Source organism: Oreochromis aureus, linkage group 14, assembly GCF_013358895.1.
Source record: "Oreochromis aureus strain Israel breed Guangdong linkage group 14, ZZ_aureus, whole genome shotgun sequence".
NCBI lineage: Eukaryota > Metazoa > Chordata > Actinopteri > Cichliformes > Cichlidae > Oreochromis > Oreochromis aureus.
In genome coordinates, this window is record NC_052955.1 from 37,815,669 (window position 1) to 37,835,396 (window position 19,728).

The 19,728-nt window shown below is 40.3% G+C and overlaps 1 protein-coding gene across 1 annotated transcript; it reads left to right on the forward strand.

The window, feature by feature from the left end:
* Window positions 1–4,566: 4,566 nt before the first annotated feature.
* Window positions 4,567–8,602, forward strand: LOC120443543. The gene is made up of 15 exons (XM_039622405.1): window positions 4,567–4,928; window positions 5,101–5,240; window positions 5,450–5,675; window positions 5,788–5,863; window positions 5,986–6,266; window positions 6,352–6,387; window positions 6,495–6,568; window positions 6,670–6,747; window positions 7,012–7,214; window positions 7,296–7,395; window positions 7,493–7,655; window positions 7,758–7,864; window positions 7,939–8,083; window positions 8,221–8,347; window positions 8,499–8,602. The coding sequence occupies exons 1-15, from the start codon at window positions 4,881–4,883 to the stop codon at window positions 8,600–8,602; spliced, it is 1,908 nt and encodes a 635-aa protein (XP_039478339.1). The 5' UTR covers window positions 4,567–4,880.
* The last annotated feature ends 11,126 nt before the right edge of the window (window positions 8,603–19,728 follow it).

The following is a 19,728-nucleotide window of genomic DNA, read 5'->3' on the forward strand; positions in this document are numbered from 1 at the left end:
TCCTGGATCTGTGACCTTTCGCCAATGCAAAAGCGACAGAAATGTGAAGCTGAAAAGCTTTCAACAAACCCGCCTATTGAGTGAGCGCCAAGATTGTCAGCGACTACAGCAAGTACAGTGCCCTTGACCACTTTGCCCAGACTTGAAACAAAAATACCATTATCTTCAAAGGACTTCAAATCTTTGAGCAGTGGGTCCAAAACTTTTGCATAGCCAAACTGGTTGACATCATTTGCCTTGCATAAAATGGTTAAGTAAATGGAAGTCAGTGTAGATCTCAATGTGGCAGGTATGTCTGCAAACACCCAATACACAGCTGTGACTTTATGCTTCTTGCGGGATGTTCCCAGAGGGTTGCATATCTCAAAGTCATCTATATAAAGGATGAGTGGGAGTTTAAGTTCGTCTTCACATAAAAAGCTGTTTTCTCTTAGTAAAGATCCATCATTAAATGATTTGTATTCCGAAGAGACATCAGATGGCCTTTTGTTTTGTAATATTGTGTTTTGAATGTCTCTGTTGTCCACAAGTTGAGATAATAATGGGAGGATTGGAATATACTGAAATGTTTTATTATCTGTACTATCAAGTATGTACTCAACAGGTTCTGTCAATGAGAGATTTGAGAGATTGCTCTCTCCTGAACTGACTGCTTAAAGGCCCTTCCACTCTTAAAGCAGCACAGACAGGGCTTAGTCGGCAAAGGTCTTTGACCAGTTCTGAAATCACTGAGTCTTCCAATGTACAGCCATGTTTTCTCAAAGTGCTCAGAATTATTTCTTTAATGACGGGACCAGATGCAGATGCTGTAAGGAAATGAAGTTCCTCTACTAGTTCGTCAGTGCATGAATTGGAGACATTGAAAATGCTCTCCATTTTCAGGAGGAGTAGCCCCACTTTCTTAGTAATAATTTTGTTTAAGTCCTCATCCTCCTCAAGGACTGAGCCACATTCATTGTCATCATCAACAATGTCACATTCTTCATCCGGGTTCTTTTGGTATTGATGAAGAACATTAGTCTTGAAATCTTCCAAGGAATGTGGGTTGTGTTTTCTACTTTTGTGGCTGTGGAATGTTGTATATTTGTTAACCTTATAATCACAATCCTCAAAAACACATGGCACAGTTTCAAACTTTTTTAGATGGCCACCAAGATGTTCAAAAAACTGCCTCTCACTGTCAAAAGAGCATGAATTACAGACAATGCACGTGAATGAAAGGATGTTGCCTGGCTGGGATGACTGTGAATGATGCCTTGACAAATGTGTCCTTAATGCACCCCATGTCTTGACAGTGCAAGGGCAATCTGCATGAAGGCAGGGTATGGAGTGGAGTGGACTCGATCAAAATGCCCATGTATTAGCCTGACGTGTTTCAGCAGGTCTAATCTTTTTGTGGTTGTGAAGTTGCACAACTTGCATTTCCAGTTCATTTTCCCATAACTGAGGACTTTGGTTAAGATTAACCACATTTTTAAGGTCAATGTGATTTATTTCATTTAGAAACTTGCATACCTGTAAAGGATACACCGGGGGTGGGGACGTGGGTGGGTGCGTCAGCCCTAGAACTGGTAACAGAGTCGTCTATCAGTGAGTCTCTGCTTGTAAAGGACACACGTGAGGACCTGAAAAAGAGGGCAAATAGTGAGTGTCCACATACACAGATTCTTCATGCAACAAAAATAAGAAAATACATTACATAAAAGAAATTTTCAGATATGTACCTGGTTACAAGTTATTTATCTAACCTCAAAATTTCTCTGAGTCTCTTTAATGAAGGTAGAAATTAAACATAAGGTGAATATTGTTCTTCAGTTTTTCTTTGCTCCTCTTATCTGAGAAGTCTGTCTGTCTGTTATACTTAACAAGGGTCTGTTATGCAGAAATAACAGATTGTGTACTTACCTCACTAAAATAAAGGCATTTGCAATTGCATAGATTAGTATTCATGCTTCATGGAAGTAGCTTCATAGATCATATTCATAGATGTAATATGCTTCATAGAACATGCCGTATTTCTCCAAATTATAGCCCAGACATATAATATGCAAAATTAATTTGGACCCCAGGTGTTTAAAAGAACCAGGTTGCTATATGTGGCCCGCTGAATAATTGGGGAAGTATGATTATGAAAACAATTATTAAGCACTGACGTTCTAACACTACCCAATACAATATTAAATCAATTCAAAAATATTTTACTTGATCCCACAATTCAAAAAAAAAAACAAAAAACGTAGGTGCAGCAACAGTGGGCATTTTCACACATACTAGTGGGATACAGTAGTACTTTGTTTTATTTTTTAACATCTGCCATTTCAATATTTTAGAAGAAGCTAGCATTGACTAATTTTTAAACTTAAAACAAGCAGTTAGACAGTCATGCACAGGCCTGGACTGGGACAACATTTCAGGCTGAGAGCTTTACCCCCCCTGCTTTTATTTTGGTGCGACACCCTGGGGAATCACTTTAATCACTTTACTGACTCATGAATCATGATTCACAAGCCCAACTGACTCACTGACTCACTGACTCATCCCTGTTGCCGCTACTAAGTTTTAAAATTACTCTTATTATTCTTTCTGGGTCATATAATAAACTTTTAACATATTTTCAGGCGAGAATGTGGGTGTGTAAACTTCAAATATCTGCTCGGTTTATCAAAATATCGCATATTTGCAAAAGTGCTTCGACGTTTTCGGAGACGTCTGTTACCCAACAGCTCGATAGCTAGCCGAGAGCTCGAGGGTCACTAGAGCCGCCGAGAACGGCACAACTCCCGGCACATCATTTTCAGATCACCGCTGTCTTTCGCTACTCAGGTTAAACGTAGGTTTACATCCGGCCTACCTGACCTTCTGAGGACCCAGCCTTCGCGGGCTATGTGGGCTGGGTCCTCAGAAGGTTGGGTAGGCCGGCCCACATAGCCCGCGAAGGCCGGGTCCTCAGGAGGATTCAGCCCATGAATTTGGACACGACCTCAGTGTTCTGATTACCAGTCCGGGACTGGTCATGGATGCTGACCAGGGCTCTAGACTAACTTTTTGACATGGGCGCACCGTTACGCCTAACTTTAAAAATTTAGGCGTACCGGCACAAAAGTTAGGCGCACTCAAATTTTTCAACCGCATCGCTTAACACCGCAGTTTTACATGTGCACTTTCTTTGGGGGGAAGTCCATACAGACAATATTCATTTCTAAATTATTAACTAACAAACTTGTGCTTAAATTGCTTTGTCAATATTGTAGAAAATGTTAAACTTAATCATTATCTCGGCCTCCTCTGACGACCTGTTTGCTGCTGCCTGCTGCTGAAAGGCAGTGGGGAGAGGGGACACTTGGGCAGTGCATTTATTGCAGCATATAATGTGTTTTCTGGATACACTGCTGTTTTTTCAGCATTCAAAGATTGATGGCACCGTGTCAGAGCACTGGCTATGAATTTCAGACGGATCAGTCCTTAACACAAAAGTTATCAATAGTTCTTTTCATCTTTTCTTATTACCCACAGCTACATCCACTTCTGTCAGGCCTAGGCTGCTCACTAGGGCTGGGTATCATCACTGATTTCTATAATCCATTCGATTCCGGTTCTCAAAGTCCTGATTTGATTCAATTTAGCCTCAGACAGTCAGAAATATTATAATTCTGATCATTTATCAGTATTGATACACATGAGACTTCATCAGAATTGTGAACATCACAGCAGATGCCTTTGTGTCAAAGTAACTGAGAATAAAACACAGAAAAACATGAAGGAGATTTTCCTGGTTAGGTTAACCCTAACCTTAAAAATATTCTGCAATATTCTGTAATTTTGCATAATTTTAAGAAGTTTAAATTTCTTCAGTATTGAACAGCAGAAATTAGGCTTTCTTGTCCGAGGTCATTTAAGTGAAAAAAAGAAAAAGAAAAGAAAAAGACAGCGGCGGACAGCGCTGTAAACAACGGTAGACTGGTGGGTAATAAGCGAATGAATAATGCAGAAAACAGAGATTTGAGATGGGAAACTGTTCTTGAAGTACAGAGAGAGAGAGAGAGAGCTGTGCATGAAGTGTGATTTTTATCGTGGTGGAAGCAAAACAGCAAAAGTCAGAGGGAATTCATGACGACATTGATCAAATGTGAAGCGTAGTTTGCTGCTTCTTTTGCTGCTGGCTCGGCAAATTTTGGTTGGAGAGACGAAACCTGCAGCTCAGAATCTAGCGCAAAAAAGACGGAAACACAGCGCGGACCCGACGCATCAGAATCGCTAAGCTCCGACAGCGTGTCCGTGTTCGGGCCGTGGGGTGAGAAAGCCGAGAAAGACAAAGCTGATCCTGATGCGTCCGTCCGCTCTGTGTTTACGTCTTTGTGTGGAATCCGTTAATGCAGAGGTTCCCAAAGTGTGGGGCTATGGCGTTATTTCAGTGCCACTATTCTGAGCGCACGTAAAAAAAGATTGAGCGCACGTAAAAAAAGATTGCAAGTGCAAGTGTTGCATTTTGAGGAGAAATTTATTTTGAGCGTACAAAAGCTGAATTTGAGTGAACAAAATTCATTGCTGCGTGCAAAAAATGTATTTCAGTGTTTGCGCTTATCCATATACACACACACAATAGCACCCCCTCTCGCTCAGTTTTTTCATTTGCGCTTGCTCGCAATGTGTTGCTTGCGCTCACAACATTCTCTGCTGCGAGCGCTCAACTCTCTGTACACCGTTATAAGTGTGCCACAAAACCAACCAATCACAGACTTGGTTTCAAAAATTCTGATTGGCTCTTACGGTCTCCAATCAACTCGCTAGCTACAGCCTTCCGGACACCGGAAACACTGTCCACTCAGCCTGGCTTCTTGCAGATAGAGGGACTTTTGATTTACTCTGCAGCCAAAGAAGAGATGGCAGAATCAAACAATGGCTCCAATAATACTACACCACAGTATCAGGTGAGTTTAATTTTTTATTTTTTTTGGTGAATTTAGTAATTTGCTGTCCTTTCTGTTTAATATGCTGTGAAATTGTAGTTACAGATGCAGCTGTAGAGTTTAAGCTAGCCTAATGGGTAATTACCAGCGTAGTTGTCTTACTGAGGCAGTGTATCCTAATCATGTTTTTTAGGGTAATGGTGCAGTTGAGTCAGCAGTAAGAAATCTGGTGTCTTTGCTGCTTAACAACATATCCACAAATCCTTCAGGGAGGCCAACAGAGAGTGGGCAGCCGGAGCCTAGAAATCTGACTATCCAGCAAGAGATGACAAGGTGTTAGCTTCTTTTGTGTGGTTTTTTTTTTCTAAACTTTTTGCAATCTTTTCTGTTAAAGTTATTTGGTTTGTCGATTTATCAACATTGATTTTTAAATTAAAATGTGCTATTAGGGACTGATGTCATATTTGATAACTTTATTAAACAATAACCCTTATGTTATGCAACACTGCATTTTTTTAAACTCATGCATTTTCATCCCACAGATCATTTCCAGGATATTTCAAATCAAACTTGAGCCGTGGTAAAAAGAGATGTTTAACATCTACTAAGCAGCTTGTTAAGGCAGGCAGTAAGACGACAGGCCTCAGTTTTTATTTGCTGTCAAAAAACACATCCTACACACCTTTGACAGCTGAGGAGCTTGAACTCCTACAAGCTGGCATGGGGAGACAAACAGTGTCTCTTCCAGAAGATGGTGACCATGCAGAGGTAAGTTTGTATAGTCAGTATTAAAATAAGTCATTGGCAGACGCATTTAGCCTGAATCATATGCCACAGTCCATTTAGTGTTCCATTCTGCTTAACTGTGTTTTTAACTAAGATTTCTAGACTTCTGGAAGAAACCTTTCCAAAAATGGAATATCTTTGTGGAGGATGGCTCTTGCATAAGGCAACAGGTTTGTTGTTAATTCAGTTTTTATGTGTGTTTTTGGCATTCTTGCGTGCTCATACTGCATTATGATTATGTAGTTGATACTTTTGCTACTTGATTGTTTGTGCTATCTTTCTGTCAATAAAGGTGGGAGTGGTCGACGAAAGCTCACTGTAATTCCACCTGAAACAGAAGGATATTCTGTCAAAACACTGAAAGCTGTGTCAGGAGGTGGCAAATCCACTTTTTACATTGTACCTCTTCAGGAAACATTAGACACATCTCCTCTACCTCCCGACTCACAGCACTTTTCAAAGATGCCAAAGAAGATATGTTACCAGTGTAATGAAGTTATGCCTCTGCAGATGCTTGCAGTACACATCAATACGTGCAAAGGAAAATTCTCTCCTGATGAGACTGATGATGAGGTGAGACAATTTTGATAAAATCAAAATGAGCAATTTTGATTAAATAATATAGTATCACAATTACTGTTTTTTTTTAATTCTGCAGGAATCTGAGTTATGCATTGTGAAAAGCAAATGCAAGGTAAACCTAGCACATTACTAAAAACCCTAGTAACTACAATGAATTTTGTATCGGTAATGATCTTTTTCCCACTATGCATAACATGTACCCCCTTTTTGAAATTGTAGGTTATTTGTCCAATATGCACTAAGGACTTTCCTGAAGATGAGATCACAGTCCACGCGAGTCTGTGTGGGGATAGGTAATCTTTTTTCAGCCGTTTATGAAAAAATGTTCATCAGTAACAGTCCACGCAAACATATGTAGTTTTTTAAAAAAACAACAACTTTGTTTCGTCAACAGCTTTCTATGCATGGTGCCTGAAGAAAATGACCAAACTACAGGGACACCAGCTCAAACTTCAGTATGTACAACAGACAGGTACTTTTTGCTCTATTATAGTTCATATACACACTATTACGCAGAACCATTTGTTAAAATTATGTGTAAGATCTTTTACACAATTGCTGGGGTTTAATTTCATATAAAACATTTTATGATCACACTACTTTATTATTGTTAAAGATTGTTGCACAGAACATGCTGCGATAAGTTCTTATCAAGTTTAATGTGGTAGCCTCTTTTAATCTAGATGATTATTTTTCTTTGAGAACTTAGGATGTTTTCTACCCTGTTTTTGTTAAGCGTGGAAGATGTATTGCGTTGCCTTGAACAACAAGTCGACACCACAACAGAATTTAAGTTGTGTGTGGACAGAAGACCTTCCAGACAGAGGCATTCTCCAGTGGCAGAGAAAAAATCTGCATCTCCCACCAGTGTTCTTAGGGTGGTTTTCATTGGAGAGGCAGGCGTGGATACAGGAGCACTTAGGAAAGAGTTTTTGAGTGGTGAGTTGCCTATTACCTGTTTTGTCCTAGTGTCAAAAAATAATGGATAACTTAAAAATGCGGATATTTTTTGTATGAAAGACATGATTTCAGGTATTGAAAGCAGATTCTTTGAAGGACCTGAGAACAAGGGCAAAAACCCCAAGTATTCTCTGACCGATCTTGATAATGAAAACTTCAGGTTGGTTACATACGAGCTTTGTGTATTACATTTAATACGCAACCGATATTTTTGTAAATGTTACCTGAAAATGAATTATAATCATTTGTCTTCACAGAACTGTTGGTGAAATAATTGCAGTCAGCCTCGCCCAAGGAGGCCCATCTCCTGCCTTTTTCAAAGAATGGTGCTACAATTTCCTCTGCTCAGGAGAGGTTGATTTCAGCTGTCTGTCTAAGGAGGATGTTGCAGATGTGGAATCTTCCCTGCTCATCAGCAAAGTGAGCACCTGGTTTAGCTCTGGCACATGATATATTATGAGTATGGTGTTTTTAAACACTTTTAACCTTCTGTATTTCCTCTTTCACATTATACATTTCCAGGTTGAAGATGCAGCAGACATACAGTCTCTGATGTTGTGGGCTGATGAAATTGTCACCTGTGGATACACAAACCAGATAAAGATGGATAGTAAGGAAAGCATGATACGGTAAGCGAGAAAAAGTCAGTGAGATCATTAACCCATCCCCAACTAGTTTTTCATTTTGTTTTGTTTTCTTTAAGTGCCATTGTCTTACACTCTACAACAAGACTGATTCCAATGCTACAGCAGCTCAGAAAGGGCATGGAACTGTATGGTCTTGTGAACCTGATGGCTGTAAATCCTGAAGCTTGCCACAGTTTGTTTGTGCCTGGGAAAATCCTCAAAGTAAGTATTAACATAGCAGCTTCAGTCTGATCCGAAGACAGTCCACTTATCTGTACTGTAGTTGTCCTGTATTTATTTATTAGTTTTGAATGAACAATATATTTATAATATAATCTACTTTATTTCCTTATTTACAGCCAGACGCTGATTTCATTATGATGAGCTGCCAACCACATTTCAGTGAAAAGGGGACATCTAGGGAGAGAACTGAGAGGAAGATCATAAATTTTTTGCAAGATTTCTTGCAGGAGATTGAAGCATCAGGTACTATATAGTATTAGCTGTATATACCTATAGTATTGTGTATATATACCGTATGCATCTGTTAAATATTTTTGCTTTAACATACAGGGCACTTGGAAGTATTCTTAGTTGTTACTTTAAAACATTGTAATCCAGATTGCTTTTTATTTAGAAAAGACTTCAGAAACATTTTCAAACATCACAGATGGAAACACAGGCGGTGCAGGTGGTGAAAATCAGAGTCTCTTGCTGTCCAGCATGTGCTCCAGTGGATGACCGCCAGTCCCATGTTCCCATCCTTCCTGATGAAAAGAGACATTTCAAAATAACATGCAAGTTTGACCACGAATGTAAGGAGCGGCTGGGAGATCACTCAATTTGTTACCCAGTTGTGAGTGCATGCACTTGTACTGTGACTTTTCCAGTGCAGCATCTGGACACGTACACAATGTTTAAAACCATAATGAGTGCAGCAGTTAGATATGGTGGTGGATTCCACAGAGTTTAACACATTGTTGTCTTGTAATTTGGAAACTAAATGAGTAAAAATGTTTCTAAACATTAGCTGTTAAGATGTTCGTAGCTGTTTCATGAAAATGATAAGACTTCAAAACTTTGTGTAGGGTCCTACGTTGATAGATATTAAGCAAGTGCTTTGTTTGATTGTCTACTTGTAATCTGAATTGTAATCTGTAATCTTTCAGCAAAGAAATCCAGTATTTGAGAACAAAAGAGCGTTGACTTTCACGTCCATCTTAAGTGTCACTGTTGGTTTGACACCAGTAGCAAGAATTGTATATACAGGTCACGACCGTAAGATTCTGAATGTTCCAAAGGATTAATTGTTCTCCGAAGTCCCTCCAGGGTTTCCTCATCCAGTGGGCATTCAATTTCAGGAACCACAACTGTGCAGTTAGATTCTTCTTGCAGTACAGCACTCTCCCAGTCAATGCCTGGATCCTGAAGCTCCTTCAAATCCACAAACATATATAATAGTCATTATTCCAGAATAGGTACTTTTGGGAGTAATGTTATTTTGTGTAAGAGTTTTTTCCAATAAATACAACAATTTAAAAAGAATGCCTTTGTTTTCATGTTCTTCTTACTGTGATTTACATTAGTGGTAATTAATAGGCAAGAATGTATAAAATCACCAGAAGCATCTCGCAGATGTGCCACAAGTGTTTAATATGTTAATTTCAGAAGAGCAAAAAATTATGATCTGGTACCTCAAGTCTCTCGCCCTCGTCCAGCTCTTGTAGATGTCCTATACACCAGAGCTGTTCAGGAGTGAGACCACCTTCTGTCCTGAGGGGATGATTATTCCATCCTCCAACAAAGGCTACAAGATCTGCTCGGAGTTGAGGGACAAAGATGTAGTGGACACCAAAGAGATGAATGACATCTGAAATGTCAAGCAGGCCATCCTCCTCAAGTGAGTGAAGAACATCATGGTACTTGCAAGTGACTGCAATCCAGACATCACGCCAAAGTCGTTCTACTCTGTAAATACATTTGAATTTGGATTTATGGTATTATATGCTTTAAATCAATATCAGAACTGCTACAACAATCTACCCATGCAGTCAATAATAATATAAAAAAAAACATCAAAAGACTAACCTCTGATTGTGGACACTCTTTCCAGATATGAAACTCGCTCTCCCTGTTCCTCTTGTGGCAAACATGAAATGTGCAATGTCCAGGTTTTCTACTCCTTGATCTGCCCTAACCCTATGATAAAAATACATTTTTAAGGAAGTTGTCTTTAATGAAACTTGTTGCTAGCATATAAATTTGATCAGGGCATTAAACCTTGATGGCAAGCCGTGAAGCTGGGCTGATCTCAGGAAAAATGAGAATGCAGTTTTTGCCCTGTTGTTAGTTGCTGCATCCAAATACAGGACCTGCAGTAAAAACAAATGGAAAATTAAAGATCTGGTTTCAGATCATGTATAGTTTTTCAGTTAATAATGCAGTTCCATAATAAGTGTTCAGGGAACATTGTACGGTTCTATGTTCAAAACCATAATTCAAAGCTTGAGTAGTCTATACATCAATATTGGTAGTACTTATCAATAAATAAAAATGGCCTTTTAGTTGAACCTTTTTTTTTTGTAAAGAACTGATTATAATTTTTTTTTAAATTGCAAATCGTCCACTATGTTGGCTTGCTGAATAATTGATGTTCATAAAAAAATAACCTAATACAGCTCTCATGTCAAAACTACCAAATATTCTACATAACAGTTTAAATTTTACCTTCCTTGAGTAGCCATCCACTCCACCAAAGATCACAACATTGTACCTGTTTCAGAGGGAAAACAATCTCACTAAGGCTTGATTTGCAGAACATGTAAGACATTGAAAATACATTTTTCAGTATGCACACTTGCCACTGATTTAAACTGGACACTTGTCAGGTGTGCTGAAAATAATACCAACATTTTTATATGTGAAAGTGGATAAGTTCAATGAGACTTAATATTTTAGTTCCCTTGTCATGATTTTTTTTTAAGTTTTCAGGAGCACTTACCATATTATGTGTTGATAGGCTTGTTATCATGGAAAATATCGATATACAAAGTGTAAATAATTGCTCAAGAAAATTTACAATTAACAATATTACTGCTTTTGTTACACATCCTGTAATCCTTTTACTTAATATTACTCTATGAAGTGCTTTTTAAAATATTATAAACACACTGAAAGACCTATCAGATAAGGTTGATTAAAACAGATTTAAAGTTTAACGTGCATCTTTCTGCCCAACTTTTATTAGAGCTATATAAGTGGGTATTTTACCTTATTGGCTTGTGATTTGTGTCTATGTGGACAAGGGAGAGAGGGCCTCGCACCGAGTAGCTTCTTCGCACAACACAGCCTAGTTCTGTAATCCGTGTGAAGATCCCAACAGCATCAACTCGATGCATGGAGGCCATCATTCTCCACCACTGAACACGGAGACCCATAGAAACCAAATGTCCTTGAACCATTCAATAGCCAGCATTTGGCATCTGATTTTTGATAGCCGATATGATGTTGTCCAGCTCTTGGTCATTCATTGTGCTGTATGTTCCTCTCACAGACAAGTCAAATTCTTGCATCCTCCTGAAGATTGTTCTTCTTGAAACACCAAGACATTTAGCAATGCAGCTGACTGGCAGCTGAGTGTCCAACAAGTTCTTCAGTTTTTCTCTCTCTAGTACGATTTTGGGGTGGCCAGGTCCCAGACCAACTTCTGTTTCCAGTTCAATAATGGCCACAGAGCTGATGTTAATATCACACTGAACCAGATGATGAATGTTTTGTAGAGCCTCTGTAAAATCTGACAGACCGCCTATTTGCTGAGAGTAAGATTCAAACAGAACAAGCTCATGACGAGTCAAGAACTCGCAGCAGAGAATGTTGTGAGCGCAAGCAACACATTGCGAGCAAGCGCAAATGAAAAAACTGAGCGAGAGGGGGTGCTATTGTGTGTGTGTATATGGATAAGCGCAAACACTGAAATACATTTTTTGCACGCAGCAATGAATTTTGTTCACTCAAATTCAGCTTTTGTACGCTCAAAATAAATTTCTCCTCAAAATGCAACACTTGCACTTGCAATCTTTTTTTACGTGCGCTCAGAATAGTGGCACTGAAATAACGCCATATGGGGCCCGCCCCCTAGGGGGGGGGGCGCGGTATGAAAAGGGAAAAAAAAAAAAAAAAAAGCGCTTGGACACTGTGGACAGGTTTTTGACGGGGCTCCCACACAAACGCAAAGCAGGAGATGAAGCATCGCCAAATATGTTTCCAAACCAACTTCCTTCCAAGCAAAAGACAGGAAAATATGGTGAAGCATATCTTCCCTTTGGCTTCACCTGCACAAGTGCCAAGGTAGGTCCCCTGCAAAATTAGTTTCCCTGCATCGGGAGCACGTGCTGGGCTCTCCAAATCACGGACAAACAGGATCCCACATTCTTGATTTTTAGTTCACAAACATTTCTTGTAATAACTAACTACTCCTGACATTTTGGACATGTTAGCTCTTTATGCAGTAAAGTTACAGTGGGATACAAATAATATCAGGCTGATCCTTCCGTAATTTGTCCCCCCCCCCGGTTCAAATCACGGACAAACAGTATCCCACAGCTGTTTATGTGTTTAAACCCATTTTGCACAGAGAGGCATTTTTTGAAAAATGTATTGACAGCAATGTTGAATATTATTACACAGGAAAAAAAACAACACGTAAAATAATTACACCTTGACGCCTCTGCCTTTCTAAATGCAGGGACAGTAACTGCGTGTGTATATGTAAGCGTGTAAAACCTGAAGATAGTCAGATTAACAGTAACAGTATTTTGTCTCTATCTGCCATTCTGCAATTCATCTCATGTAAACAATAACGTGACGTGAAAAGAGGCACATACCTTTGTCGTTGCGTGACGAACTCTGTAATCCTCGTGCACACATAAACGCAAAAAAGGAGTTTTAAATAATCTCCGTTTTCGGTGAATCGCAACGCCGTTTACGTGTTGACGAAAAGCCCAAACGCATAGAAACAGCTGCGTTTTCAAAAATACCCGTGTAGGTGTGGACAAAGCGTAAAAGAGTTAGTAGTATATTTTATTACTACCTGTAATTTATTGCCGTTTACTTGTATTTGCTTAATTGTTTACTAAATGTTTGAGGTGTGAAATGAACCGCAATGGAGTTTGTAAACAAAATATGGGTGTGTGTGTTTGGAGGATGTGTTTGCGCGGGGGGGTTTAGGTGGTGGGGGGGCACGAACATTTTTCTTGTAAAAAAGGGGGGCCTGGCAAAAAAAGTTTGGGAACCACTGCGTTAATGAATTGATATCGCTTTATTCAAGCTACTCACCTCTCTCTTCCACCTGCACTTTCAACTGGACCACGGCCAATCAGAGAGGTCCCGCCCCTGACTATCTGTGATTGGTTTAGTCCACGATAGGGGCATAATGTGTGTCTGTTGTTGACCACACGGACAGTTGCAGAGAATTTTTTTTTTTTTTTGTACCGAAAATATTTGGTCGCACCATAATTTTTTTTTAGTTGCACCACTGAAAAATTGGTCGCACTCTAGAGCCCTGCTGACTGATAAAAAGCGCACCACGAACACATTTCATTGCAGTTGTCTAGACGGTTAACAGACAGCAACAGATTCAAAGTTTCATTTCAAGTAATGGTGCATTACACAGACCTAAGCAATACAAGTAAAGTGTAACAGCTCGTCACTTCAAAAATTACCATTTGCATGCGCTATTATATATTATTCACCCTATGTAAATAGCTTACCTTCACTTCTGTGGTTCGATCGGGTTCGATGGAAGCCGAAGAAAAGACCCAGAATTTGCTTGCAGTCCCGCTCAGTCAAAAAGCGCGGTCTGACTCACGGTTTGGGGGTATATTTTACTGCATTTTTTAATGTAATGTTGTTACTCTTAAGAAAAGGGTATAATAAATCCATTACTTTATAATTCCTTGGCTGAGTGCAATAATAGAGTAAATTTTATATGATTTGCATAGATTATATATACCTCTCTCCAAAATAGCTTTTATCAGTGTATCCTTCCATGTGAGCCATAATTCTATCAACTTGAAGAGTTGACAATGTTCACAAAAAACCCAACTCCTAGATTTAACACTTTAGCTGCATTTGGCAACTCACAGTAGCTCACCGGACTTAGACACACACACACACACACACTAATGCTGCTAGCACGAGTCGATAGCTTTTTCCTCTGCAGTAGCTGTTAGTCCACTAGCCAATAAGCTATCTGCCCAGCTACATCAAGTTACACAGCAACAAATCATCTAATTTGTCCACGTCTTTATTTAAACCCAAAATACATGACTAAATTTTTTACATCATAGTGTCATGTGTAGGCTACATGCTGGCAGGAATGGTGGACCCAAAGTGCAGACTCCGGGCGGACGGGTGGGCGGGCAGGCAGCGTGAGATGATGGTAGATCACAACACAGACTAAAGAAAACGCAGGGCTGAAATACACAGAGGGAGCAATCAGGGAATGAGCAATCAGGAGGGAAACACAGCTGGGACAAATCAGGCCTAATGAGACAGGGGAAGCAAAACCAGACACATTAACATAAGACATGGACCTTCAAAGTAAAACAGGAAACATAACACAGAGACGCGGACTTCACACGGGGATACAGCAGACAGGGGAGACAGCAACTATGGATCACAGACAGAAAACCAGAAGACTACAGCTCTAACAGACACACAGGGAACCTACACTTAGAATAATCCAATAACCCATAAGACAAAGAAAGCTAGAATCTAAAGAAATAAACAAAATCAAAGAACCAAAAACACAAAACACTGGGTCGACGACCCAGGCACCCTAACACATAGACACCAAAAATTACTTTCCATTGCTCTTTGTTTCTAGCCGGGCTACACCAGCGTGTTATTTTGTAAAATAGGAGAGGCATAATTAGGGGATGGCTGGTGGCTGTACCAGCCTGAGGGAATAGCACTGTGGGCACCTGCTGCACATGCCCAGGTGTTGCTATAGATGATAACATCATCCAGGTAGGCAGTAGCATATGCAGCATGCAGTCTCAGCACCTGGTCCATGAGGTGCTGGAAAATGTTGTGAAAAAATGAGCAGTGCCAGTCCCATTCAGCTGAGGAGCTTGTTAAACAAGGCAGTGATTCTTGAGATAAGGGACAAAACATGTCCGCCAGATAAAACACAGTTTTGGGGTTAAAATATGCATACAAGTGTTAACCCAACTGACTAATAGACAAATCAAGGTGTTTCTGTGCTGTGCTCAGCACAGCACAGAAACAGCTTTAGTGAAGGTTACAAATGATCTTCTTATGGCCTCTGACAGTGGACTCATCTCTGTGCTTGTCCTGCTAGACCTCAGTGCTGCATTCGATACTGTTGACCATAATATCCTATTAGAGCGATTAGAACATGCTGTAGGTATTACAGGTACTGCACTGCAGTGGTTTGTATCATATCTATCTAATAGACTCCAATTTGTACATGTAAATGGAGAGTCCTCTTCAGACACTAAGGTCAATTATGGTGTTCCACAGGGTTCAGTGCTAGGACCAATTCTATTTACATTATACATGCTTCCCTAGGCAACATCATTAGAAGACATAGCATAAATTTTCACTGCTATGCAGATGACACGCAGCTCTATCTATCCATGAAGCCAGGTAACACACACCAATTAGTTAAACTGCAGGAATGTCTTAAAGACATAAAGACCTGGATGGCCGCTAACTTTCTGCTTCTTAATTCAGATAAAACTGAGGTTATTGTACTCGGCCCTGAAAATCTTAGAAATATGGTATCTAAGCAGATTCTTACTCTGGATGGCATTACCTTGGCCTCCAGTAACACTGTGAGAAACCTTGAGTCATTTTTGACCAGGACATGTCCTTCAACGCACATATTAAACAAATATGTAAGACTGCTTTCTTCCATTTGCGCAACATCTCTAAAATTAGAAATATCCTGTCTCAGAGTGATGCTGAAAAACTAGTTCATGCATTTATTACTTCCAGGCTGGACTACTGTAATTCACTATTATCAGGAAGTCCTAAAAACTCGCTGAAAAGCCTTCAGCTAATCCAAAATGCTGCAGCAAGAGTACTGACAGGGACTAGAAAGAGAGAGCATATTTCTCCTGTTTTGGCTTCCTTCATTGGCTTCCTGTTAAATCCAGAATTGAATTCAAAATCCTGCTCCTCACATACAAGGTCTTAAATAATCAGGCCCCATCTTATCTTAATGACCTTGTAGTACCATATCACCCTATTAGAGCACTTCGCTCTTGCACTGCAGGCCTACTTGTTGTTCCTAGAGTATTTAAAAGTAGAATGGGAGGCAGAGCCTTCAGTTTTCAGGCCCCTCTTCTGTGGAACCAACTTCCAGTTTGGATTCGGGAGACAGACACTATCTCTACTTTTAAGATTAGGCTTAAAACTTTCCTTTTGCTAAAGCATATAGTTAGGGCTGGACCAGGTGACCCTGAATCCTCCCTTAGTTATGCTGCAATAGACGTGAGGCTGCCGGGATTCCCATGATGCATTGAGTTTTTCCCTTCCAGTCACCTTTCTCACTCACTATGTGCTAATAGACCTCTCTGCATCGAATCATATCTGTTATTAATCTCTGTCTCTCTTCCACAGCATGTCTTTCATCCTGTTTTCCTTCTTTCACCCCAACCGGTCGCAGCAGATGGCCGCCTCCTGAGCCTGGTTCTGCCGGAGGTTTCTTCCTGTTAAAGGGAGTTTTTCCTTCCCACTGTCGCCAAAGTGCTTGCTCATAGGGGGTCATATGATTGTTGGGTTTTTCTCTGTATTTATTATTGTGCTATCTACTGTACAATATAAAGCGCCTTGAGGCGACTTTTGTTGTGATTTGGCGCTATATAAATAAAATTGAATTGAATGAATTGAATCAAGGCAATGATTGTACAACAAAAGTATGACTTTCTGTTTTTTTATACATATATTTTTATTTTAAATGGTACAGTACATTACTAGTACCTTAAAAATCCATTGTCCAGAAGCAGGTGTGATGATATTAAAATACAAAAAAAAATTAAAGCTGCAAGCAGCGATATGAGGGCCCTCGCACCCCCGGCGCGTCGAGCCAAGCCCAACACCTAAAACCTGCGCTTCCGATCTGATGTCACATTGATGGAATTCATGCATTTAACCACCAGCTAAAATTTCATCTCATTCAACCATTATTATAGTCGTCCCACTAGGTGGCGCTCTAACCATTACTGACAAATGGCATAACAAACATTTCCGAGCTCGAGTCTCATCACGCCTGCGACCTTTGGGAGAGATTGGACATTGTGTTTTTGAGCGACAGCAGGTTACTGCTTTTTGGCGAGTGATTGAAACTCCACGTGCCGCCATGACCACCCCGTTTCCCTAAACGTAAAAAGCTTCGCAATTTAACATCACAAAGGTCTTTAGATTCCACACACAGGAGATCGCGTAAATCTAATGAAATCCCTTGGAGGAGTTCATCAAAGTATGAGGCCTGAAAAGAGGGAAAATGTCGCCAAATTTACACATTAATTTTAAAATGGCTGACTTCCTGTTGGATTTGGGATATTGCTCCAAGAGACTTTTTGTACATCTTGATATCTCCAATAAGCTTGCCAGGTTTCAAACTCATACATAAAACACAGAGCAGGGGCTGTTGTTTTGAAATTTTGTAGGGGGCGCTGTGGAGCCATTTTGCGCTGTTCAAGGAAAATGAACATATAAAAAGAAATCCCTCATCACATTAGAGGTGTGCGCCAAATTTCAAGACTTTTTAAACTTTCCAAGCCCCTCAAAAGCCACTTCATCTTTCATGGTGAACCGCGTTGCCACCAGGGTGCGCCGTTCAGTTTAAAGTCACAATTTTCGCACAGAAGCATCATGAAGGACTGATGGTGATACTCACCGCTTTTGAGGTAGCCACGATGAACCTGTGAAAATCAGTACAACAAAATGAAAGACATGACATTTCCTGGTGCCACTAGGTGGCGCTCTACGTATTCCTAACAATGGGCATATCAATCTGTTCAGGGCGGGTCTGACATCATCCCTGTAAAGTCTGGTACTGATCAGATTGGATTTCATTGAGTTACACTAATTTGTTTCTTCATGGCGAGACCTCAATGTTCGCCATGCTGCTGGGGTCACACCCTTCAGCGAAAACTCACAGTTTTCTCTGTAACCCAAGACCAACTCCTTAAGGCGTTCCTGAAGAAATTTGAGGCTGCAGATGTCACCCATTACAATACTGTACCCCAAAGTGTAAAACATGACATTTCCTGTTCCCACTAGGTGGCGCTGTACCTGATGTCAAATATGGCAGTTGAAATATGTTCAGGGTGGAGCCTTATCATATGTGTCCACTTTGGTCAAGGTCGGACAATGTATGACAGAACGAGAGGCAGTAACATTTTCATGGCGAGTCATCAAAATTAGCCGTGGCGCCACGGCCTCACCGTATCCCGAAAACTCAAAAGCTCCGCAATTTAACATGGCCCAGGTGTGTAGTTGACACTGACCAAATATGAAGCTTGTACGATGAAATTCCAATGAGGAGTTCGCAAAAGTTCGAGGCATGGAAATGGCAAAATTAGAGCCAAAATGTCACCTTCACTTCCAAATGGCGGACTTCCTGTTGGGTTTGCATCAATGGTCCCAGAGACTTTTTTGTTCGTCTTGGCATGATACACATGTGTGCCAAATTTCATACATGTAGCTCAAACGATGTGTTCGTAGGGCTGCATTTAACAAGGCATAGGTGGCGCTCTAGAGCCATTTCTCAGTGCTCATATGTAAAACCATTAAAATACAAAATTTTTCACCAGACCTCGCATGTGTGCAAAATTTCATGAGTTTTTGAGCATGTTAAAGCCCTCAAAAAGGCAATTCATTTCAATGAAAAATAATAATAATAATAATAATAATAATAATAATTAAAGCTGCAAGCAGCGATATGAGGGCCCTCGCACCCCCGGCGCGTCGAGCCAAGCCCAACACCTAAAACCAGCGCTTCCGATCTGATGTCACATTGATGGAATTCATGCATTTAACCACCAGCTAAAATTTCATCTCATTCAACCATTATTATAGTCGTCCCACTAGGTTGTGCTCTAACCATTACTGACAAATGGCATAACAAACATTTCCGAGCTCGAGTCTCATCACGCCTGCGACCTTTGGGATAGATTGGACATTGTGTTTTTGAGCGACAGCAGGTTACTGCTTTTGGCGAGGGATTGAAACTCCACGTGCCGCCATGACCACCCCGTTTCCCTGAACGTAAAAGCTTCGCAATTTAACATCACAAAGGTCTTTAGATTCCACACACAGGAGATCGCGTAAATCTAGTGAAATCCCTTGGAGGAGTTCGTCAAAGTATGAGGCCTGAAAAGAGGGAAAATGTCGCCAAATTTACACATTAATTTTAAAATGGCTGACTTCCTGTTGGATTTGGGATATTGCTCCAAGAGACTTTTTGTACATCTTGATATCTCCAATAAGCTTGCCAGGTTTCAAACTCATACATAAAACACAGAGCAGGGGCTGTTGTTTTGAAATTTTGTAGGGGCGCTGTGGAGCCATTTTGCGCTGTTCAAGGAAAATGAACATATAAAAAGAAATCCTCATCACATTAGAGGTGTGCGCCAAATTTCAAGACTTTTAAACTTTTCAAGCCCCTCAAAAGCCACTTCATCTTTCATGGTGAACTGCGTTGCCACCAGGGTGCGCCGTTCAGTTTATAGTCACAATTTTCTCACTGAAGCATCAAGAGGGACTGATGGTGATATTCACCGCTTTTGAGGTGGCCACGATGAACCTGTGAAAATCAGTACAACAAAATGAAA